Source organism: Egretta garzetta, unplaced genomic scaffold (assembly GCF_000687185.1).
Source record: "Egretta garzetta isolate BGI_Z169 unplaced genomic scaffold, ASM68718v1 scaffold204, whole genome shotgun sequence".
Taxonomy (NCBI): Eukaryota; Metazoa; Chordata; class Aves; order Pelecaniformes; family Ardeidae; genus Egretta; species Egretta garzetta.
Window position 1 is genome coordinate 1,057,332 of NW_009259424.1, and position 26,218 is coordinate 1,083,549.

The following is a 26,218-nucleotide window of genomic DNA, read 5'->3' on the forward strand; positions in this document are numbered from 1 at the left end:
ATTTAGGAAAAATAAAATTATTTCCCAGGTTTTAGATTACATCTGACACATTTTCTTTCTTTCTTTAATTAAGTAGTCTTTTATACCCATCACTCAGTTTACTCTAGTTCATATGTATTAGTTTCCTTATCTTAAATCTAAATAATCCATGTGTAGCCATCTTCTGCCAAAAACTTCATGACATACCAGATTTTCATGTGAGAAATTTTACTACACTATTTTTCCAAGTCAGATGCTTAAATCAGCATTTAAGTTGGGTCTAGTCAAATGGCACCTGTTTTAGTAAATTAATTTTAGTAGTTTAATCTGTAAGGCAACATATTTCTTCTTATGTTTATATTTAATATTAAAGTTTGAATTCTGAGGCTAAAGTTGAAGGCACACAAGCAAATGTGTGTTTGTTCCATAGTATTTGTAAAGCAAAATGAAATAAACAAAACCCAACCCAAAGAATCCAAACAAATCCCAAACAAAAGCCTAATGTGTTGGAAGTTGCAAAATATTAATGGAAATTGAAATGCCTACACTTGTGGGGTTTTGTAACTGTAAGAAATAGGGAAGATTTAACTGATTTTAAACTTACTGATCCATTTCGTCTTTGATGATTTCACCTTCAGACTCAGAAGAAGAGACTCCTATGAAAAAGAAAAAAAAAATCACTTAGCAGAGGGGTTTTTGGAGAAGTTTATCTATGAACGATACAAACCTTTATTCAAATTTCCTCTAGAGCATTCTAAGGATATATATTATACAGCTGTGCCAAAACAAAAGATCACATCGCAGTGGAAATGAAGCAATGTTGCATACTGTGTAAAATGCAGAACTGCTTTTGGCAGATTTGGGATGAGGTGTGATTGAAATGAAGAAAACAGCGTCCAAGAGTGAATGTATCCCTGCATCTTCCTCAGGTTCTCTTTAAAATGCCACTAGTATTGTTTAGTCTGTAATTGCTGTTGTGAATCAAGTGAGAGCTTTTCTATCTCAGACACCTGATACTACTGGTTAAAAAAAAGAAAAAAAAGAGACACCTGGAATCATAGAATCATAGAATCATAGAATGTTTTGGGTTGGAAGGGACCCCTAGAGGTCGTCTAGTCCAACCCCGCCGCAGGAGCAGGGACACCGCTAACTAGATCAGGTTGCTCAGAGGTATTATTCTTAAACTAGTGCTTTGTAGCACAATTTGGAGAAGATGCTACCTCAGTTTACTAACAGCTGTCTTACTGAGACATTTTACACTTCTGATTCAGCCTTCACTGAGTTTGGAAATTGCATTTTCTCTGCAGTTCCTGCCAGTGAGCATCTCCATCAGCCATGGCTTCCATCCAACACCCAGTGTGTTAGGTAAAAGCAGGCCTTGGCCCCAGTCTTGAGAACTAGTAAATCCCTGCCAAGCACAGACATCTCCCATTAATGTCAGGGGCAGCGAAGATACTAAAAAAGGATTCGTACTTTCATTGTCAGATTAGAGATGTGAAAGAAAAATAACAGTAGAGCAAAATTAACCTCGTATTAAGTAGAGTAGAGTAGGTGCTTTAATTTATGAATGGTCCCACTGTTGTCAGTGATGATACTCACAGTATATTTCTCTGCCTGAGAAATGGAAAAAAGACAAAAGGGGGGAAAAAAAAGGTTCTATGTGTTTATTTTGACTTTGTAAACCTGCTAGCACAATGATGGATGCAATCTAAAACCTTACCCCAAAAAGTGTTAAAAAGAAACATAGCAGACCTCTCTTAAGCCAAGTAGGATATATTAAAAATCATAAGGAAAAAGAAGAGAGACCTAAATCTGCAGCTATATATTCTGTTTTATTTACAGCATCTATTGTGCAAGTAAAATATCTAATTGCTGGCATATTTATTTTGGTTACAAGGTCCCAGTAATGGGTTAGGATGAAGCTATCCTATATTCAATTTGTAATAATGGCTGTAGGGGAAAGGGATTAGTAAGAATTAGACACAAAGTTTAGGTTCTTATATTTCTGTAGAGTAACCACAGACAAAAAATAAAAGGTGGCACCAGAATCTGAATATTTCTAGACTTCAATCTTGCAGTGAGATATATAAAATCGCTGGGAAGCAACACAATAAAATTACATGTAAAGGGAAGTCACTTGTCTGAAGGGTATTTTACAGAGAAATAATAAATATGTTAATAATGATGAATAGTGTTGACTCCCTGATACGGATTTTTTGTGACAAATCTATTGCACAGTTAACATACAAAACACGTAATTGTATCTTAGTCCTGTATGACCAATTCCAGCAACAAATTTCCACAACAATTCTAACGTTACCTTCTATGTAAATCTCTGCAGAAGTGGAGTCTGTTCCATAGATGTTTGAAGCAAAGCACGAGTAACGTCCTGTATCCTCCTCAAAAGCTTCAACAATAACCAATGAGTGTTGATCACCTGTCTGGATAATTTGAATGTCTGGTGAGTTTTCAAGCTCCTTCCCTTCACAGTACCACCTGCAAGGCAAAAAATATTGTTTATCAATGCAAACAACTTGACAACTAGAATGACAATGTTGGAAGCCTTTCTGATGCTAAAATGGGTGGGGTTTAAACCGCGTATTCTGATGGTGTACTGCAGGTAAGTGTTGACTCAACAGTCATAGGAATAAAATATTTAAGATTTTCATACTACTCAATTAGAGCAAATAATAGAGCTCCTTCCTTCGCAGTATTTAAACATACTAACAAACTAGTTTATGTAAATGACTTTAGCACATATTTTTCTTGAATATACAGATTTCAGTAGAAGAGCTCTGATTTTGGAATGCTGTCAGTCCAGCCCTGAATTTCTCAAGGCACATTCAGATCTGTGTTGTGGCTTAAACTGCAGCAAAAAAAAAAAGCCCAAACCCTAAGTAAACAAATTTCCCTCAAACTTGTGATTCCAAAGTTCATGTTGATTCAGAATGTGACTGAAATTTACTGTAATCTTACTCTTTGTGTTGACAATCTGCTTTTTATAAAAGATGGCATAAGCATATCACGAGGAAAGAGAAGTGATCTATTACAGCATAGAGGCGCTTCCTTCCAGGGACGTGGCCAGTGAGACAGCTGGACCTTGAATTCTTCTCTGCATCATATTGCTGTGTTTCTCTTTTAAACCCAGCTACACGTCCAAGAATATAATGGGCCCTTTAGAGGCTTTGTGCCCTCATGTAAGGCATTCCTAAGTCCCTCAGTGTTCAGAAGGGTTGTTTCAGTAGAAAATGTGGGAATCCAAGAAAAGTAAAAGCAGCACCTGAAAAGACAGCTCCATAGGATGTGTTAATGACAGTAACCATCAGCTCAACCTCAGAGCTAGTAGGAGGGGAGAGCAGGCCTGATTGCTGTTGCTTGCTAATATGGAAAAGATAGAACAGAAAGAGAAAAAGCAGGTGGGTTTGGAGAACCAGATTCAAATTTAATAAGACAATCTAAGTTTTATAGAGAAGGTGTACTACTACATGTAGGATCCAGAGTTAAATGTTCAGGGTAATACTCAGAAATACCTGTATTTTTAGATAACTAGCTAAATTTGAAAAGCCAAACTAAGGTGCATTCATCTTCACTGTATCTTTTCTCATAAATAGAGCTAGATAGAAAACGCCACAGAAATACTTGTATTTTCTGTTTACTGCTGCTTTCTTAACTAGGTATGGTTGATTAATGTGTCTTGTGCCTGTGTGGGTGGGGGCTGTCATACTGATAACATTTTTTATTCAATTGATTTTTTAAAATGAATAATTGTTTCATCCATCTTTATATGTAACTTGGTAAACGTTCATGCTAGCTTTTGAGTGCACACAAATGCTATCAAAGCAATGGCAAATATATTTCCTATTACAAATTACAGCATAAAATTAGTTGTGGAAAGGGTAAGGATAGGTTTTAGAGTAATAAATTGTACTAATTCATATTTCCTGGCTCATACTATAAGGTACTTTGATACATTTCCATCTCAGATAATTTAGAAAAACAATAATCGATATATTTGTTTAAGCATTCAATTGTATTCATCTCTTGAAAGCACAACTTTTTACAAGTCTGTGCTACAAATTGAGCATAAAGAAAACTGCAAATTAATATCTTGGGGGAAAAAACCCTATAAGACAGTCCATACCACTGGAAAACCAGAATTCAGTAGAAGTATAACGTAGAATTAAAAAAGGAGCCTCAAAGGGACTATGAGGCATGAAGGAGTACAGATCTGGAACTTAAATGCTGATTGCATAGCTAAGAAGTAAACCTTGCGCTATTTGTGCACCATCAGCCCTAGCCGTCCAACACGGCTTTCTTAAAGTAGACAGGGTATTCCCCAGTCCACTTCGAGTTGCACATTAGTGTAATCTGTAGCTGTACAGTCAACTGACTTGAATGTACAGCTTGGACAGCGTACAGGTCTGCCTGTTACAGAGGGAAGCTCCTGCACTGTAGAATGAATCATACTGCTTAACACAATTTCCCCTTTTAGAAAGGCAAACCTTTGTAGCTAGAGCGCTAGAACTTAAAAGTCTTGGTTCATGCTTGCTTATCCTCTTTTACGCGCCTCCATTGTAACAAGAATTGAAAATTACTTTTATGAATTTAACATTTCCGATTGCAATGGACGTGTAGTAAATATCATCATGTTAAAAGAGGATGCCAGCAGGGTGTAAAATGTCCCAGCTCTCTTCCCTGACATTTCACAGCTGAAGTACAGCTTTGCTACACTAAAACACATGCACATCCTTCTTGCAGGGTTTTACCAATGAGAAACTGTCACTGCTTTATACAGAGAACTTTAACCAAGTTACTCATTTCTCTTCCATTTGAGCTTTAGGGCTCTGATAGACAAACTCTTGCAGATCTGGCAGCAGTACTTTAAGATGTTAAAAGCCTGATGTCGACTTATTTGCTGGAGATTTATTGTTCTGAAGCAAGGATGGCAGGTTCAAATGTGTTCCTAAGCCCAGCTGCTCTAGTTCTGGTCTACTGAAAATGGGTTTGCACCAGGACACTAGACATGTGGATCTAGAATAATTGAACCATACCAATGCTCCTATATATCACTTTTGGTAAATGTTAATAACCATAAAAGAAGGGACTGGGGAGTCAGGAGGGTACAGCAGCATCTTAAATTGCCACAGGCATTTGCTTGAACACAATATGAGCCACAACATTAAGGGAATATTCCTCTGTCCCTCTGAAGTTTGACACAGTTAATTTCCTACATTTTCTACCAATCCAATTGAGATGCTCCAAGGTACTTTCTGTCAATGGACAGTCTGCCTAGGACAACACTTTACTCCAGGATAGCTTTCAGCAGCCATTCATGCTACTTCTCAAACCTCAATGGAACTTAAGTTTAAGGTGCTTCACAATACAGTGTAAATAGTGTTCTGGATATTAACCAAGCACGTACAATGTGCAGCACCTTTGGAAATTTAAGAGACAGCTATCATCATACAAAACATCAGGAACCTTGAGATACTCCAATACAAACCTCTTCAAACAGAAGGAAAAGCTGTATCTATTTTAGACTTCGCCCATAATGACTTGCCCAAATCTGGTATTTTCCCCATTAATAATTAGATCAACTGGGGTTTTTTTGACTGGTTCCCCAGAAGTGCAGATTACATTTGCTTTTCTCCTCAGTGATGTCCTTATAAATATGTAGATACCATAGCTAGTAGTGAGGTCCTTGGTGTATGGAACACAAACATCTAGTGCCTGGGATAAAGGAATAACTCTACCACAAGTAAGTAGAGTAGTAATTTAGCAGTCCCCAGGGAAAAGTATGGTAATGTGCATTGTAGGGTTGATGGAAAAAGTCCTTTGAAATTAATTTGTGCTGTTTTTAAGTTCCAGATCAGGAAATTATGTAGGAATCCTGTGACCCCAAAGAGGGGAATTTTTTTATTCTATGTACAATATGGTTTATTCTTCTGTTGTTTTCAAGATTTGCAATTAGCAATAATTGACAATGGTCACATTTGCAGGAGAGAAGACCTAAGGTTAATGTACAGTTGTATGACTACAAGCACAAACTGAATATATGAGTGTACAAGTCGCCTTTTAGGTGTGTAATTCATGTAGGCAACTGTGTTCTTTAGGAGCTGAGTCATGTCACTTACTCATGCCTTTTTATATACCTGCCTCATGTCTCTTCCTTATAATATTGTCTTGCTTTAGCATGTTACCTTTAGCAGATATGAAAAAATACTAAAGAGGATACCTATGTTCTATAATTTGATCTCATTTTCACGACCATCTTTTCAGAACATTAAAATAACTTACATTGTACAGCGATACCATATTTTTGTGTCCACTCAAATGCGGTTCCTCACTGCTTTATGTGACACATAAAGCAAACAAAATGCTGTGATATGATCACCAGTAAGACATAAGAATTCTTCGTGTTCCTACTGGTCAGCTTTTCCAGTTAACCTATTGTGTTTGTGTAGAGATAAGCCTGTGTTGCATGCCTTTGTGAGGCACAATTCTAATTGCCTATAAGCAAAATGAAATACACCACGTAAGCTGTTTCTTCCAGTTATTTTAGTAGTATGTGAGTATGTGTTCCTTTAGTAGACTAAAATAGACAATGAAGCAGGATTGAGTTAATTCTTTACTTTGAAATTATTTTTTTCCTTTGACTAGCCCAAAATTTGCAACATAAGCAATTTAAAACTTCAGGAATAAACTTGTTTCAAACCTGTGTTTAGTTCTCCTATGCAGTGTGTTCTTTAGTCACTGTTTTCACCATAATGTTAAAGTATTTTGAGATTAAGCCAAGAAAAAGAACATGCTACATGTATGTTATCTCTTTGCAATGCTTATGAATGAAAAACATTTCTCTCCTGTGAAATTGAGCTTTGTGTAAATCTTTAGTATGGCCATATCTACTCCTTGCTTATTAACATTTTATTTTATTCTTACCATCAAAACGTACGTGGTAGTAATGAAATGTCAGTTCCAAGGGGAGTTCTGACATTGAGATACGTGGCATGACTGAAGTGGCAATACTCTCTGTCACTGACATTTCATTCCTGCCATGAATTGTAATGATAGCTTCATCATACAAGGCAGGTTCACATTAAGCACAAGCAGTGCCTTCCGCTGTGCCAAACTCATCCTAGGTCTTAATCCATTGACTTGATTGGAGTTGCATGTAAGAGAAGTCTGGTTCTCTAGGCTTTGAGCGCTAAAACATAACTGTTCTCATTTGGCAGCCAGGGAAAAAACCATCTTAATCAGTCTTAAGTGACTTCAGCCTTTAAAAATCTGTGATTAGTTGCAGATCTAGTCTCCTTAAACACAGCAGCACTAAAATGCACTTTTTAAGCTTCGTATGCCTATGTTAAAGAATGTTTTCATGGAAACCTTATGACATACAGCCTGTTTTTAGAACATCAAATCCTCATGACACTTCCAGGATAGCTCTGTATGCCAAACCATGCAATGTGATTCATAAGTAAAATTAACCTAGGAGTGATGTGCCAAGCAGTTTGGAAAAATGTAGGCACCTCTGAACTTGAGGGAATAAGGAGTGTTCTCCTCACAGAGAGGAGTGAATGTCACGCCTATCATTACTCATACAGAAACAGAGCTGTAGAAGGAAGCATGAGAAGGAGGTAATCAAAACCTTTAACACTTTGGAAATATCCTACACACTTCTCTTGAATGCATACTTCTAACCTGCAGCATAGTCAGAGTAAAGTAATCAATCAATAGTTGTAGTAGTGCTCTTTAATTGTGAGCTAATGTTTGAGCTAGCTAGAGGTCCATATACTATAGTATCAGTCTTTGTCTCTTCTATGTCACTGCATTCAGCTGATGATACTGAAAAATGGGTAACGTTTCATTGAAACTTCTTTCTAGGCAGGTAGGCTTAATGAGCTTCCTCAAGTGGGATTGTTACATTAAGGCTGAGTTATCTTAAAAAGCAGTTGGACAGGCCAGTCTGTATTCAGCCAAGCAGGATTTAGTTTTCCATGTACTGATGCTTCAAATCAGTTCCCATTTTTTTCTCTTGATCCACCATGTAATTTTCTGTCCCTCAGTGAACCCTTGTGTATGCTAGATAGTTACCTACCAAGCCTGTAAATTATAACGCTTTATCATTGCCAATGATATTTTGACCCAGATCAATCATGAATGTCATTTACACCATTTTTTACATCATCAATTTTGTTTTGTACTGTCTTGCTTTCAGGTGTGGTATCTGTCCATCATATTTTCCAGTCCTGTGATCAGCTTCTTTCTAAATCTCCTGTCTCTAATTTCTCTCTTACAATCCCCATCACATCACTTTAACCATCTGATTGCTCCTAGTGTTGACTGAGAAACTACGTTACAGAGCTTGTTGAATCTTGTTCTTGTTTCACAATGCTCTGGGTTCCCACAGTACCACTTCTGCACTGTGAGTGTATGTATCGCAAGCATTATAAGTAACATGGGATTCCTTCCTGTGGTTAGGAAGTCCATTTTAAGTCAGAGGACGCAGGCAGGCATGCATTAGCACATGTGTGTCCAAAGGATGCTTGTTTACTAAGCATGGTCATTCAGCTAAGTTGAAGGAAGAAGAAATCATGCCTTAATGCCAGTCAGCATTAAGCTTGCTTTCATCAGTTGCCACCTTGCCAGTTAGTCCTTTCCTGAGACTACTGATTTTTGTATCTCTCTTGCATATCTATTAGAATTTTTCTCTCCTTGCCCAGCTCCACAGATACTGAACTAACTCACCACAAACCTCAGAAAACTTACCCTCAGAGCAAGACAGTTGCCAGTTCTGAGCCCTGTTCCAGACCCAGTTCCACAACTATGACCAGCAAGATGCTTCCTTTGCTGTTTTGGAAGCTTTGCACAGTAGATCAAAGACAAGCACTATTTTTAGTGAAAAACCTGCATGGTCTCCATGGTTAATGGAACACATACCCCTAAGTATATTATATGTTTTGGTTTTCTTTTGCTGTAGTAGTGACTAAAAAGGTCGTGATCACTGGAAGCACATGAATATTTATCACTCAGGCAAGTGAATTTTTTTACACCTTTTCTTAGTTTTACTCCTACACATTGGTAGAGTTGAAATAATCTTGAATGAACAGGACAAAAATTTTCTTAACAATTATGATAAGGAAATTGTTCAAGCAGCTAACATTCCCAGCTTTCTCCTTAATACAGCACATACATACACACACACACAAAAACACAGTGGGAGAGAGAGTTCAAACTTACCCCCTTGTGATTTATCTTTTGTTTGTTAGTTTAAGTTGTGAAACTGAAAGCTGAGCCTGATCTTTTTCTTGAGCTTGGCTGCTTGGGACTGATTTTCCTTATGGGACTTCTTTCTCCCTGTCCCTACTTCCCTTGGCCTTGGGGCATCAGCGTGTGAGTTCTGGACTTCTGTGTTAGCTCCTCTGACTCTGATCTGGCTACAAGCATGAGTCAGTAAACCAAGTGTGCATTTCTCTTTGGAGCAGTGTATTATCATTGGAAAAGTCTGATGGATGCTTATTCTAAAAAAGTGCAAGAGTTCCTGTATTGACTGTCTTTCAGCTAAGTAGTTTATTTTATTTATTTACAGTAAACAAAATCAAATGTTGAGATAGAAATTTCAATGGAAAAGCTTCAGTATTGTTGGGACAAAAATAGACCCAAGTTACAAAGATATCCATCATCCAATTCTGTGGAATCAAGCGGTCCCTTAATTGGGTGCATAGGCATCCTGGCCATCCCTGGATACTCCATGGGATGAGTCATTGTTCCTGGGTTCTCCGATCTGCCCTTGCGAGGCTTCAGTGACTTTATAGTGTCAGCTTCTAATTCAGATACTTGTTAAACACCTAAACTTAGATGGCATGAATACCATGTCAGTTTTATGTATGTGTCAATGGCATGGGCATGATGTGCTGTTATAAGGATGGTGTTGTGGCCCTCTGGAGAAAGACATAAAATTAATATTGTGCGCTGGAGTGTGTCTGTAAACAAGCAATTCAGTGTTCACCTTTTCTGAATACAAAGAAAGACAGACTGAGTTTGTGTACAGGTCTATATATATAAGAAAAGACTATTTCAATTGTTCTCTTTGTATTATAAACTATGAATGAAGAGGGAAGAAAAAAACTATGTCTCATGTTCACGGATCCTACTGACATGTTTAGTATCAAAAAGATTTATCAAGGTAAGTGCCTGGAGAAATAAGTCTCAAAGTCTTTATGAACACGTCTTCAGAGTGGTGCTAGTATCTAGAGAATGATATTTCCTGTCTGTTTTCTGTCCCCAGATTTCTGGCACCGTTTTCTCTTTTGATCAGACTCCCCTGTGAATTTAAGGGCTGAACACAATACAACATTTAAATGGCATAAGCTCCATCAAGGGAATGTCTCAAAATTATTCATTTAAGCAGTGAGTTTAGACAGGAAGCATAGTAGAAAGCATATTTTTCCCAAACAAGGTATTTCCCCCAGCTTTAGAACAGATTCCTCTTCTTTAAACAAACCATTTAGTCCCTTGGAAGTTCACATTCCTGTCATGGACAAGAGACCCTGTGTGGCACCACAGATCAAGGTTGTGTTAGGGACCGAGGACCTATATGTTACTACTAAAGGCACTAGTGGGGCAAAATGGTCTGGCAGTCACAGTTCAGGGATCCTATGAACTTCTTGGGTAACTTCTTGTCTTCCTGACAAGGTTGTCCATAACTGCAGACAGGCCAAAACAAGAGGATTCATTTGTAGATCCTTGTTCCTATGTACTTAATATTGTGTTGTAAAAGCTTCTTCCTTCTGAAAAATTAGCAGCTGGTATGCCAGAAATCCAAGGGAGTGGAAGACAAAAGATTCTTTACCACAAAAAGCTTTGGAGTTTCTGTCTTTGGATATTGAGATAGTTCTCATTTGATGACAGTGCCTATTAATTCAGTGAGAAAGATGATAAAAAGTGTTGACTGCAGTAGAAGTGGTAGTTGTGCTTTCCCAAGCATTGTCTAAGTATATAAGAAAGACAATGAGCTGACAATTGGAGAAAATGGACCATCTGTGAAGCCCAGAGTCCTTTAATCAGATGCTGAAGATGCAAACAGTTCTTTTGAATATTTAGAAAAGCAACACAGATTTCTAAAATGCCTATAAAAGGATAGGCAACCATCTAGACTAAGGGTGTCTATTTATGATACTGCAGATACTAGGATGCAAATACGTATAGTAAAAGATGGATTGTCTTTTCCTTTCTGTTGGATTGGTACAGTCCCAGCAAAGGAAATATAATTCCACCACTGTAATTGAGAAGTAAATTTGGCTAATAAGTCAAATGAACAAATTTAGATTTAGAAATGCTCGTGAGATCTAAGAATTTTCACGATAAATTTCAAAGTTCAGTTATCTGTTTCTCACTCCGCTGATGTCATTGACAAATAAAGTGTAGCTTTTTCACATTTCCTTTTATCTCCAGTGATTTAAGTTTCCAAATGCTCATAGGTACCCACAGGTGAAAACTGAAGCATCAGAATTAGTGTGCTAGTCACACAACATGAATAAGTATCAATTAATAAGGGTGCCTTATACTGATAAAATGGAAGTGTTTTTCCTAAGGTCACAGCAAAGTCGTTGTCAGAATCAGGATTAGAACTGAGCTGTTCCTGGTTATTTGTATAATAGCTTAAATGAACCCCTTTCCACTCTGCTCATGTATGGATGTTTTTGGTTTATAGGAACCTATATGTTCACTCATCTCAGATACCTGCAGACATCAGCCTGAGATCTCACAGCCGTTGGTGTTTTTAGCTGGTTTACACAATCAGTCTTGATTTCCATAAAGATAACTAACATTTCTTGCTAAGGAGTTGGCACTTTCTTTTAATTATGGAAGTTCAGTATTTAAAAACAGTTCTCTAAAATTCAAAGAAAATAATGTGTCCCAAAATAGTTGTTTTAAAATATAAGCAACCTTTTGTATGACTTAAAGAAAGCAATTTTTTTTCTTAGTGAATTTTAATAACCAAGATTAAGGGAATTCTGCTACAGATCGCTGAAACATATGCATCAAAATACCTGGAAAGAGTAAGGCATATACCTACTGTTACAGAAATACAAAATGGTAAGTGCAGAATATGTTTACCTGACTTCAGGTGCTGGGATTCCTACCACAATGCAGTCCAATTGCACTTTGGTTCCTTCAGGAACTTCCCTGCTCTTCAGTTTTTGAGTAAAGCGTGGTGGTTGTCCAATAGGCTCATCAGAATATACAGATGCAGATTCTGACTCTGTTTTTAGCTCTGCACTTGTTAATTGATTGATAGATTCCAAGTTTGCTGCCTGTTGATCATCTGTTTGTTCAAATGTTTTCTCTGCTTTGTTTTCCAAGTCTTGAGGTACTGGAATGGAAAGCCTTTCTCTGCTTTCTGATGTATTAGATAGGCTAGAGTTACCTTTTTGAGCAGACTTATTCTTAGAATCAATTTTGCTCCTGTAGTTTTTGCATGTTCGGGGTCTTATTCTTTCAGAATTGTGAGCTTTGAAAAGTGATGAGAGCTCCTCAATAAAATCTGCTGCCTTGTTTAGGAATTCCTTTTTTGATTCTGATTCAGAAGGAAGGTGTTGTTTCTTTAGGTCTTGAGAGCTCCCTTTGGAGCCCTTTGTGTTTCTGACATGGTCCTGACAAAAGTTTGAGTGCAGGCCATTGTCTGATGTTTTCAAAGCTGTAGACTGGGCCATTTGTTTGTGTTTTCCTGTGTTTTTCAGCTGCTCTGGGGGATGCTGTGAATGTGCCTGAAGCTCATCCTGTTTAGTTTCCAGTGGATTCTGATCAATAGCTTGTCTTGCCAGGTTTACACTTTCATGTAACTCTTCTTGGCTCAAAAAGGCAGAGAGATCTGGAAGGTCGTCTTGGGCAGCTACCTCATCTGAATCACCAGAAGCGTTGCCATAATGGAAGTTATGAGAAGTTGGTTCTGATCTGCTTCTTTCACTCTTCCCCTGATGTTTAGTTTCAGCTAAATAACTTTCTCTCAGAAGTTGAGATATTGAAGTTGAGGATTCTAAACTGTCGTCTTGCATGCTGCCAACAAAAAGGACAAATAGGACCACACCTTATCAATAGCAAATTTTTTGATTGTGCACAATTAAAGGCTTCTGAAAAGCAGAACACAGCATTTTCAAAGTGCATCTGTGTGCTGAATGTTAACTTGTAAGTATAGCCTTGTTTTGTTTTAAAGACTTCTGTACATACTGCCAGATACTATCGCCTTTACCCCATAAAATCCATCTTTTATCACTTTCTACCATCAGTAGCCTTACATAGCTAAAGCTACTGCGAGTGTGGTAACTTATAAGAAATAACCTTGTCACCTTAAGGTATCAACCTCATCAGATAGATTAAATGCTGGATATGTCAAGGACTGAAAGTTGTGAGAAAATAGCTGTACTTTTAAACTAAGTACATTTAGCTTGAAAGACACTGAAGTGGTAAGTAAATGAATCTTCAAAAAGCATTTGAGGGATAAGAGGAGGAAGGAGAAGGGGAGAGAACAACAAAAATATACTTGAATGACAATTTTTCATTTAAAATTCTCAAACTATTGCATTATAGGAAACAATAATGGTGCTAAATGTACTATACCTTCTTAAATTAAGCATTATTTCTAATAAACTATTTAAAGTAAGTAGGGAATTATGTCATCATTCGATACGAACATCATTTGTGCTACATGTCTTCCAAAATCATTATCCTAGGTCATCCTGATTCTGAAAATTATGATATGAGAGGACAGTATCGAAGAGCCCATACTTAACCTGCATGCTTGATAAGCAAAGTGAACGTATCCCTTCTGATACTTAAGTAAGTACTTCTGCGTAATATTCTCCCTTTTACTTGCAACAGAGCCATTATGACTGTAGAGGGATTCAAACATCTTATTAATCCACTCATCTTAAGGTGGTTTAAATATGAAGACAGATAAGACAAATCCTTCACAACCTTTCAGTGAGCTGATACCTCACAGGTACCGAAGCAAGTGCATGACTAGTTACTGGATCTGTCTCTCAGAATATGCAGTGCACAGTACCTCTCTCCTACTTCATTTATGGCCTGCCCAGTCTTGCTGTGATGGTTGCAAATATTCCTACCCCCAGGTGTCTGATATGTTGCGCTGCAGAAGGTTCTGTTCCTGTTGTGGCATCAAGAGAAGGGAACATACATGCCTTTGCCTCAGCCATTTCCGTTCATAGCCTTATGTACAGCTTAAGTTGCCAGAGAAAGAGAAGTAAAAAAGGTATCTCTGCTGTGAAAGGCTTTCTGCTCTGCTAGTGGGACAGTTGTCCATGGGAAAGGGCTGGTAAAAAGCAAACGAGGTGTTAATGTTTCGTACTGCTGCAGTATTTCTTCCTGGAATGTGAGTGACAGCCTTTCTTATTCCTTATTTACAAAAAGAACTTCAAGTTAAGCTCCTTATATTCTTCATCAGTGGATGAACATACAGCTATCCTATTCTGATATACATTTTGAGACCTTGATCCGCCTGCCTGAGGCACAATTTGTTATATTGAAGTTCTTTTTCTTATGTAAATATTTGGCATTTTAGATTTATTGAGTTTATTGTTTTATTTTGGTAATATGAAACAAGCAAAATCAGTAAGACAAAAAAGGCACCCAACCAAAATATTGGTAAGTTTGTGCCTGTATGAAAAATGACAAATAAAATACCATATAAATGATATGCTTCTAAGCACCCAACCTAGTCCCTGCAACTGAGCCAGGGTCTGCAATACTAATTGAACCCTTGGCATTAGATTATCTGGCACAGTGTTTCAGTGAAGCTGTGGCACATAAGAGAACATTGATTTGGGAAGCCCACATGAGATAATGTTGTAAGCTGTTTCATGACTGGACAGAGTATGTAATTTAACCTCTTAAGAGAACAAAGAGGTCTCCGTGAGGCTTAAAGTTCCTGCTCTATGGATACTACTTTTGCTTGCTCAGCTTTTACTTCTTAAACAGCTGTGCAACCTTACTGGAGCTGAATGTGTTTAAGGGGTTATATTATCTTGTTTATGTGCTGATAGCATGCTATGTGCTGTAAAGGTCACAGCTGAAGCTACGGTTTCAACTCTGAAGAGTTTAAGTACATTCTAACATAAGGAGTTTACAGACTGGAAGACAAATCTTGCACATGAATGAACTGCAGACCTAGAATATAGGCTGTAACATAGGGCAAATTTGCTTTAGACCTCCTCCCCATCTACTTAAAAACAGAAGGGAAGAAGCAGAAGCCATAGCCAGCTCTTTTCTCTGCACCATGCAGCTGGCTTAGCTTGCAAAAAGAGAGCAGTGTGTGCTTTTAGTGGAATGTCATAGAAGGTACGGTCTCTCAGAATGTCTCTGGAGGGATGCAGCTCCACGCTAACCTCTCTACAGGTGGCTATGGCCAAATTACAACATCTAGCTGTATGTATCTTTGTGTAGCGTTGGATGCTACAGCAGAAGGCTGTATTTTGCCTGGTTGGAGAGGTATGTATTTTATATGGTTGCAAATTTAGCTTGCTACATATCTTGGCCACTCTTCCTGAAACATTTCAGAGAGGCACATCTTCATTTCTTCTCAATGTCTGTAAATGTCATCAGAGCTTAAAAAAGATGATGCAGTTCTTTAGAGAACACTGAACACACTAAGGAGGAGATGCAAGTAGGGAAATAATACTGTGTGATCAAAACCTGCCAAAGTAAAATGAAGTTAAAGAACTCCTGCAATAACTTTGTTGAGAGGGTATGTGAAAATCATCTGCCTGTTCTGTTAAGGGTTTCATTTTCCTCTGTTGTATAGCTATTGCTCCATTTTCTCATTGAAGTGCTATGTCCATTTCAACAGAGGTGGTTATTCACAGTGCAGCTTTCCTGCACATAACCACAGTAAAAGCAACTGTTTGTTCAGTATGGTTATTTGAGACTTTGTTCTGGGTCTTGCATATCTTCTATTCATCTTTTGAACAATGCATTGAAACATGAAAGAAATAATTTCTGCTAATGTGAGAAATAATTTCTGCTACTTCCCTTAAGGAGTATTACTGCAGTATGAGGAGATGCTCTCAAAGAAAATGTGTTTAGATTGGCAAAATAAGTTTATAATTCTAGTTTGCAAAGAAGTATAACGAAGAAGTCACTGTCTGATAGCAAAAGGAGGAAAATTACAGGCAAATTACTGCAAAATAACAAAACCAAGAGTGCCTATATTTGGTGAAAATATAAAAGGACAGAGGAAATGAAAGTAGTCAGATCAAAACTTCCTTGTACCGACGGTTCATTTTGGTTACCTGTATTGCAGTTGTATAAAGCATCTTCCATTTGGATGACCAGGCAAGACAGCACAGCCATACATGGAAGAGCAAACCCCACTTGTCTGTCACAGGCCTGAGTGAACATGGAGGAAGCAAATGGACAAATCCCTGGTTCAGCCCTGTCTCTGCCCCTCTGAGGGCAGCTGAGCAAGTTGAATGGGGGAAAACAAACAGTTGCCCAGCAAAGGAGCTGGAACAACTTCCTTCCGCCCATCGGAGCAGAAGGAGTAAAAGAGAGCAGAGTGCTCCTTCTGGTGCTGGGAAGCAAGATATTGATGAGGATGAATCTGATGCCAAATTCTTAATACTTAGAGAGCCGTTGCTTTTCTTTAGAGCTCACCCAGGGTCAGAATATTCTATCTAACTGTTCTCTGTTTTCAGCTTGTATAGAAGATAACTTTTTATTCTATTTTTAGTAAGGAAGAAGTTGGGTACTAGTCAAATGTAGCACTTTGAGGCAGTGCTTGGCTACTGAAGTTTTAAGATGTTCTAAATTATGTGACATTTCTAATTAAATGGAAAACATTGAGTTTCAGCAAATTTTGCTATGAGGCTACCTGACAATCCAGTTACAATTATTAATTATGCCTTGCTTCTGCCTTAAATTCAATATATTTTCTAAAATATCTATTAAACCATCTTTCTAGTGAGCGAAAAGATACCACCAGAGGAACAACTATGCTATTACAAGTTTGATTAATGAAAATTAATAATAATTTAGCCTTTCTACAGCCAAAATTGGACTCTTAGCTCCAAAATGAATATACGGTCTTGAATTCAGTCTTTCTCTCTGCCTGACTTCCTGGATTGTTTAGACTGAGATGTGGAATTGGCCTTGGTATGTCTTGAGCCTTCCCTTTAATTTTTCCTGATTGGGACTTTGGAACAGAAGTGTCTTTGTGGCTGCACAGAAACCATCCCACAGTCCCCCAGCGTGCCACTGCACAGAACACTGGCACTGAGTGGCAGTGCATGGCACACCACTGCCATATCATGGGGCTAGCAAAATGCATACAGTAATCGCAGATATCTCTGTTGAGCAGATAAGCACTTTGCAGATAACTGTCGAGTAAGCAGGAAGAAGGACAAATTCTAGTAAGAACACAGTAGACAGCCATCTGTGGTGTCAATGAAAGCACCAATAATTTTGCAGACTGTAAAAATCTGTCTGATAATGAACTGGTATCAAGGGGAGGAGGAATTGCAATGCTAATTACAAATAATAGCCCTAAACTGGTGTTATTTAGGATTCAAAATGGGCTGCCTGCCTCCAGCAGTCAGCAGTTCTCTACTCTTGGCTGGTTCATTACCTACATCACCAAACAAGTGCATTGAGGGCAACATTTTTTGCTTTCCTGGGACACTAACAACAGTGATCTTAGGCACCAATTATCTTGAGAGGCATCAGAGGGTGTCATGAACAAAACTGACTGCGTGAAGTTCTCCAGTCTACTAATACACTAATTCCATGAGCCAACTAATTGCACAAGCTTTCTGAGTTTCCAAGAGAGTATTTATGGCAATATTCTCTTATTAGCCAAATGATCTGTAGGATAAAATACTGACAAAGGTAGAATTATTTTCCACGGTTTGTTTTGGCAGTGACTTGACCTGAAAATCCTTACATGGAAGGCAGGAAAATCGCACCGCAGGAAGCTTGCGCAGTGTGACACCAAACCCTTTCAACTTCCTCTTGTTTAAGGCTTGTTAGACTCATTGCTGAGTCATCACTGAAAGAATCTGAGCTTTTCCTAAGAAAACAGCAGTAGTGAAATCTCAGCAAAACTGAAGGGAAACACGGATATATCTGAGTGCAGATCCTCTGTTTTGTTTGGTGAGAGACAGCTTTGAATGCTTGATGCCCTGAAGAAGTTTTTTTTCAAACAATCCTTCTCTTTATCATAATAAAGAGGTCATCTGCAAATAGCAGATTTAATGCAAAAAGCGTCTGAACATCTTCTTTGGCCTTCAGTTGTAGTTAAAACCGAATAATTTTAACCAGTACATGTCATGTTGTTCCTTGTCTGACTTTTCAAGCTACCATTACGTTTATTGAGACTGCTTTTGTATGAAACCCCAGTATCAGGACAGCTAGCAAACTGCTGCTGCTTCCTCTGGATAGTGGCACCCTTGTGGCCTTTACACAGCAAGGCTCTGGACCTGTACGCCCAGCACCTCCGTTTGGAAACTGGAAAGTATAACAGATAGGAGAGGCTATATCCTTTTCCATTTAATCTAATTGCACATAAATTGCATTTTCCTGTACACTAACAGTTATGCGGGTCTTCCAAGTGTATGATTACAGCTCTGAAAAACAAGCTAGGAGTGATCTGTCCTGCTGACGTTTACCGATCACAATCACATTCTTACGTCCTTTCAGGAATTCTCACTTAGCAGTTGCCATTGTCACCGTTTCCGTTACTGCCTGTTGGCAAGCTGTAGCTGCTGCAAGACAGACTTTGAGACTCCAGGCTTAGGAAAGGTTAGTCTGGGGCAGAGGACTAAGGCTAGCCATCTTGTGTGTGTTTGGGGGGGTGGACATAAGATATTTTTAATAATTGTATTTAGAAAGCTATGTACAAGAAGGTGGTTTACTTTTCTCTTTTAGATGTATTAGTAGCTTTGAATTCTATTGCTTGTAATGAATCAAGAAATTCAGATAACTGAACTCCCATTTCCGAGTACTGTAATTAAATAATGGAAAGTAAGGAGAGAGCCTCCAAGACCAGGAGTGTAACAGCTTCTGATGGAAACAAAATCCCTCTAAGAACAAGCAGGCTAAAGGTTATGTCCATGTTTAGGAAACATCCTACTTCTTTTCAATATAATATTTTTAATGTCCTGAGCATATTTTGCATTTTTTTCTGTCTCTAATCTGTTTTATAAATTCTAGACCTTAAAACTCATTTGATTGCAAGTCTAAGAGAGGCTGGTAGCTGTTTCTTAGTCGCTGTTACATAATTTTGTAAAGAGTGAAAAGACTGGGGGGGTGTTAAGCACCTTCACATACTGCTGCTCTTTGGTGCACATGTAAATTTCTGCTCATTTAGGGGATTTCAGTTCAAGGGATTTCAGTTTTTTAATTGCTGTCCTAACTGATGTATGGCTACTACTGCTTTTGTTCAGAAAAATAAGTAGAAGCAGGCCCTCTTCTGTAAATAAAACCTCTTAGTAGTCCAGCTTCTGCCCTTAGGTACATTGCAGTAAAGATCTCGAGCAACTTCACTTAAACTGCCCAGGATTTACTTGAAGTAGCTGTGAACAGAATTACTAACACCCACCTCACAGCCCATCTATTTGTGAATGCCACACAGTTAAATTTTTTGAGTAGTTTTCAGGTAAAAAAGTTTTCCTCTATAAACTTGAATCTTAGACCTTGAAAAGTGTTACCTATGTACAATTTCCTAAAAGAAAGGGAAAAGAAAGGAAGAAAGGGAAGGAAAAGGGAAGAAAGAGGGAAAAAAGGTAAATATAGGACATACAATATTTAGAATTTTGGGGAAATTTCATTATTTTTAATGAATCTTTAATGGCTTGGGAGTTGAACAATGCTTGTGGTAGTGGATTGGGGCCTCAACTGGTAAAACGAATTCTAAATTCCTTTTATGCGGAAATCGCTATCTGGATTTTCATTAGAAAGGGAATATAGATTTGAATTATCTATATGCAGTTATATATAATCTATATGTAGTTAAAAATATTATGCTGGAGTAATAAATAATTTGAATTTACAGAGATATAATTTAACATGTGACTATTTTATGAACATTAGGTAAATAATATCAAACCACAAGTAAGTGATTTGAAGCTGGGAACATTTAAGAGTCTAGGTTTCTGTAGCAGAGGATCTATCTTGACTGCTTTTTGTAGTGATACTGGTCTCTTCTAACACAGCTCTCTTGCTCTCGTCTGGAGGTGCTCACCATTTCATCCACAGGTGTTTGAATGTGACTTAAAAGTGTGCAAATGTTAAAGCCTTAAAAGCACCTATTTTGCTTTAAGAAACTTTTAATGAGCCTTAAGAACACCTATTTTGCAAGCAAATAGTGATATTTGTCCTGGTGCTAGAAATGTGAGAAAGGAAGTGCGTTCTTCATTACCACTGTGTTTTGTCACTAATGTCAAAAAAATTCATTGCCTCAGGAATGGGATGGGATGGGATAGGATAAATCCTCTCTCCCAGTCATTCTGCAGAAGACACTCAAGATTCCTGGCCTGTGACCTCAGTGTTACAGTACTGGGCACGCTAAGCAGCGTAACATACTCAACTCTTCTTCAAGGAAAAAGCACATTCAAAGCTCTTCAACTTTTTCAACGTTTCCTTTGTACTATCATATAATGAAAAGACCTTTTTTTTTTTTAACTCTGATCACAAAAAGTCTTTATTTTTTCATAATTGATAGTCCCTTAGTAGCTCTCAAAATGAGAACTGAAACCCTTTCTTACCCATGTCTCAAGTTCTCTTTGCATCCTCAGTGAATCTCCTTGAACTGCAAGGTAAACAGTATCTTGAAGAAACTCCATATTAAGTCACATTGAAACTGAAACAAATTTAATCTGATGTTTAACTTAGAAGGCCAAAAAGGAAAACAGGTGACGGCTGTCTTTGAGGCCTGCCTGGGATGCTTCTCCATCCTCCTCTCCCATTGACCTGTGAAGGCTGGAACTCAGATGTCAGGGCAAGTTCTGAGTGTAGTACTTCAAGTGCTCGTAATGTAGAACAAGTTTTTATTGACTCAAGTAACGTATGCAGTCCAGTTTCCTTCAAGGATTGCGCATATAAGAAAGAGTTTATATGAAAGGCCCAAAAAAGATACAGCAGAGGTCCACAATTTGGTGCTGAATGTACATATAAAAGTCCTCAATGGAAAATAAAACTTAACAAGCAACAATATTAAGTTATCCTGGTCCAAACACAGGCACACCACTCTGCCAGCCTTTCATGGCTAAAATTGCAGATCCACTTTCAAGGACTGTGACTCAAATTATTTAAACTAGGTAATTTCTGTTATTCCTGCTAACAGTAAGTGTGAGCAATGTAGCAATCCACAAATGCATGTGGTTGAGGACTATTGTAAAGTTTTAGAGGACTGCTGTAAAGTTTTAGAGGACTACTGTAAAGTTTTAGAGGACTACTGTAAAGTTTTAGTTCGGGACTGAAGCTACAGCTCAGCTCTCTGTTAAAAAGTGATTTATGTATTGCAAGGGCTCAGTCTAGACTGACGAATTTCAGCACTACGTAGGGTACTGTAATGAGAATTTGCACAACTCAGAGCTGATCAAATGTCTCTATTCTACCCGCGTATGTAAGTGGCACCTATGTCAAGGGAATTGTGCACGTGTATCTGAAGACCGGACAACTGACTGCTTGTGTAGCCAAGCTGAACAAAGCACAAAGTGGACAAAGAAAGCCCTGAAAAACAGGGGTATGCAAACTAGATGGCATTTGCGCATCTTTTTATCTGGAAGTTTAAAATCTATGGGCTCTTTTGTTTTTAAAATGAGATTCAGTTTTCATACAAATACTGGTTCCTAGCATGAAAGGGAACTTAAGCCTTAAATTAGACACAAAAGAAATATGGCTTGCGTTTTTTCACCCAACGTTTTTCCAGTTGTGCCTTTCTTTTTTCACACTCTCACTGTATTTGTTTCTTTTTGTCTGCTATTCTGTCTCTTTTATGCTTTTTTGTCAGTCTTCCCTAAGAACATTGTAACAAAAACTTTCACATTTGAATCATATTTTCAGACTATGATGTTTAAATGAGATTTGTATTGGGCAGAATTAATTTGCCTGTCCCTGTAGATTATTACTGTTTATGAAAACAAGTACTAAACCAGTTAAGTTTTAAACAGAATTTTTTTTTTCTAGTGATTTAGATTACGATTTGAATTCCATTGTCCAATTGCTCTTACAGTATTGTGGAAATTTTTAATAAACCATCTTAATGTTGTATTTATATGAAAATATACTTAGGATGCTAATTCTTAGCAGCTGTTGTTGTTAAGAAAGATTCCTTCAGTACCACAGCAAGACCTGTTGTAAAATCTCTAAAGAATGCACAGGAATAGCAAACCAGCAGAGAGCACACAGTTCTCCTTTGTCTTTGATAGTCTGTCACACACAAAACCTAGCTAACTCCTGAACTGATCAGCAATGATTTCTGATAGGTAAATATCATTCTGCTCAGCTACAGGAACTAACACAATTCCTATTGCTGTATAATTTTGTTAGCCCTTTCTGAAAGAAAAAAGATTGACAGAAAGAAATATCCTGACCTTAGGAACCTTCAGGAGGTGTAGGAGAGGGAGAAGACCAGTGCTGAAGTTTATGAAATTGTTCCATTAATATTTGCTGATTTTGTTTCCACTCTTAAACTCTAGAGCATCTTCACAAACTTAAACCTCATGACCAAAACAAAACTACTGGTAAAGTAATCAGTGTCTTTAGCATGATTTGTATAATGTTCTATTGACGTAAACTCGAGAGCTACTCTGTTCTCTTGTCAATTGTTGACGTATTATTTTGTAAAACTTAAGATGGGCTTCTGATTACTGCTTAATGCTGCAATATATTGGGCCAAACATTTGCTACTGACAGTCAAATCCTTTTCTGAGAGAGAGAAAGAGAGCAAGGGAGCTAGCGAGAGCTCAAGGGGGAGAGCTATGCCCTTCTAGCAGGACTGTTTCTGCAGCTGTTGTGTACATTAATCCAGAGAGCAGATCTCCCAGCACTAAATATAGCCAGTGGGGTCATTTTACACGACAAAATAAATAAATAAATAAATAGAAAGTATTTAACTATGGGGTCACGTTAAATTAGGTTTGATTTTGCTTAAGAAGGAAATCCAAATTTCGGCATCTTGGTTTAAGGGTGAATGCCAGAATGTAAATATTTCAGCATGTGGAGGGAAAATAAGCGGAAAGAAGAATACAGTCCCGGCAAGGAACTTTGCAGGTCGTTACAATCTCCTGTTGACTCTTTGGAGGAGTCAGGCTGGTTCCGAGGGATTTTGAGAAGCCCACCAATGCTATTTAGCCCTTTATAATGCTGCAGAACGTTGTTTCTCTTTCACTGCAATACACACGCCTCAGCATAAATTAAGTCAGTCAGTTTAAAAATTATTTGTTCCCTGTATATGTCTTATCAGCAATAATCAGCATTCAAATATACATGCTTATCAAACCCTTCTGCACCTGTGCTGCAAAATCAAAACGTAGACCGATCTAAAGTTGAGGGATTACCTTTTTTAATTCCTCCAGATGTTGCTGCCCAACCCTGGCAGTTAGTAGCGATGACAATTATCCAGAAGTGTGAGATTAAAGTTAAGGAAGCGAGGGAATTCTTCGAGTCCTCAGGAACAGAGACAGCTAGGAGTCCATACAGTGAAGGAAGTTAACCTTCGTTATTATGAGGATGGCTGTAAGAAGCTGGACAACCTGTCACCACCGGAGCAATAGCATTTGTCAGTTTGCAGGTCCCAAGTTATTTTGAGCAGCGTAAACCATGTGCCTGCGGAGCATTCCACCTCATTGGACAGGGAATCCACTGCTCCGACAGCACCTATGGGCACCGAGTGCCTTCTCCTCACTCATGAAACGTCCCCTATAGATGCTTATGCGGGTTTCGCTGATTCATCCAAGAGGCACTGTAGTGGCATTGTATTACTCTTGTCAGACGGTTTAGACTTCAGCCTTTTAAAATTACTAGTTATTGCTATTGTCCTTATGTTTTGACCAGAACTTGAAGATTACAGTCACTGGGAAACCCAATAGCCGGTAACAATGTAAAAGTTTTGCAGCTCCAAAAGCAAACTCGGCAAATGCATGTGATTTAATAGTAAAATATTTCTGACTTCTTTGAAGTGTTTGATTTAATAAAAGCAGTGCAACAATGCAGAAATCCTTAAGGATGGCTTGTGACTAGGAATCCTCAAAAAGCTAGAACTTCTAAACTTGTTATTGAACGCACAGAAATAAACTGTTGGGGGAAAAGTAATTAAAAGAGGCAAGTGCAACTTAGCTGTAAATAAAACCGAGATACAAACATAGGTGGAATAATTTTAAAATGGTTTAAGCAGTATACAGAAAAAACCCTGTTACTATATAGAATTTCATTTTTTAAAACTGAGCTACTGGTTAAAGCTTTGAGTGACAAAAACCTACCACATTAGTTGGAAAATGTAGAGACAGGATTTTCTTTTCTACTCATCCTAGACACCAGCAGCAGAAAAAAATCTGTAATTCTAAACAGTTCAGCTTACCAAAAATGCTGCTTGGTTGTTGATATATTATTTTATTAAAAATGGTCATCATAATTCCAGTTTTAAAATATTATTAAAATGTTATACATTTATTATGAGGAATTGATATATAGCCCTTTCTACAGCTAGTGATGTAATTAGCTGGCCTTTTGACCTTCTCCCAGTTCTCTCCAAATGTTATCAAGTGAGTGCCTTTGCTAGAAAAGAGGTTCTACTGTGGGATGTAGTTCTTCAGAAAGATGTTTTATGAGGCATAACAGTATGAAAAATCAGAGGTAAAGGCAATTCTTTTATGAAAAATTTCCTGATGCGTTGGAGGTAGTTTTCTTTGTTTCTCTCTCTTTTTGTAAAATATCGTTGTCAGAATAGCTTGTGAATCAGCTTGTCCTGTGTTTCAGATAAGCATCTACCCTCTGAAAGGGTCTGGATTCAGATATCTTTGCCTCCAAGAGTAGCTTGCGATACTTCCTCACGTGGCAGTGTCTTTGGTAATGACAGCTCATTCGAATGTCCTCTTGCCTTTGTTCTGTCATTATTTCAGAAGAACATTACAGCACTCAGTCTGTTTATTCTGGGATGTCAGAAAGTGCTTGATAACCCAGTGATGGTTTCGTTGCTGCTGAGCAGTGCTGACACAGAGCCAAGGCCTTTTCTGCTCCTCACCCCACCAGCGAGGAGGCTGGGGGGGCACAAGGAGCTGGGAGGGGGCACAGCTGGGACAGCTGACCCCAACTGACCAAAAGGATATCCCACACCATATGACGTCATGCTCAGCATATAAAGCTGGGGGTAGAAGAAGGAAAGGGGGGACATTCTTCCTAAGTCACTGTGACGTGCGATGGAGCTCTGCTTTCCTGGAGTTGGCTGAACACCTGCCCGCCGATGGGAAGTAGGGAGTGAATTCCTTGTGTTGCTTTGCTTGTGTGCGTGGCTTTTGCTTTACCTATTAAGCTGTCTTCATCTCCACCCATGAGTTTTCTCACTTTCACTTTCCTGATTCTCTCCCCTATCCCACTAGGGGGAGTGAGCGAGCAGCTGTGCGGGGCTTAGCTGCCGACTGGGGTTAAACCATGACAACTGTCATTCATGCAACAATGGGCAATTTCCTTGCTCTAGCAGGACACCTAAGCACAACTAGATTATATATTATTTTGAAGAAGGTCTGCATATTGTGAGAATTACAGTTGGGAATATACAAATGAAGATCCTCCAGGAGCTTTGTGTGGAGATCAGGAACTGATAGACAAATGGTGGAAATGACATATCAGTGTTTGGATTGTCAGCAAACTCATGTCCCACTGTCTCTCCAAGACTGACAAAGGGGTTCACATCCAAAGGGCTCCAACTGATAGCAAGAAAAGCTGGTATCAGGTATGCCATAATAACTTCTTACCGTGCTGTCACAAATGAGTTCGTGAAAATGTATGCGATCCTTGCCATTAAGCTGATGAAGGTGGTATACAGCATGATAGAAATTTGCTCTTGATTTACAGGAACACAGTACATGCTTTTAAAAATCAAATACTTCTTGCCTATATGATACAATTGCAGGTTTCACATGGACTTTATTAAAGCCCAGTCTACAAAAGAAAAGGCATTTGAAAGAAACAGTGATATCATATTAATAATTACACTTGTGTCTTCAATTTT

General features: G+C 38.3%; 1 protein-coding gene across 1 annotated transcript in view; it reads right to left on the bottom strand.

Moving 5' to 3' along the window:
- Positions 1–13,034, bottom strand: part of MYPN (myopalladin) — a 47,562-nt gene extending 34,528 nt beyond the window's left edge. The window contains exons 1-3 of the mRNA XM_009636996.2: positions 12,097–13,034; positions 2,300–2,475; positions 584–635 (exon numbers count right to left, since the gene is read on the bottom strand). Coding sequence (XP_009635291.1) covers positions 584–635; positions 2,300–2,475; positions 12,097–13,034 — 1,166 coding nt within the window. The remainder of the gene's footprint in view (positions 1–583; positions 636–2,299; positions 2,476–12,096) is intronic.
- Positions 13,035–26,218: the final 13,184 nt, after the last annotated feature.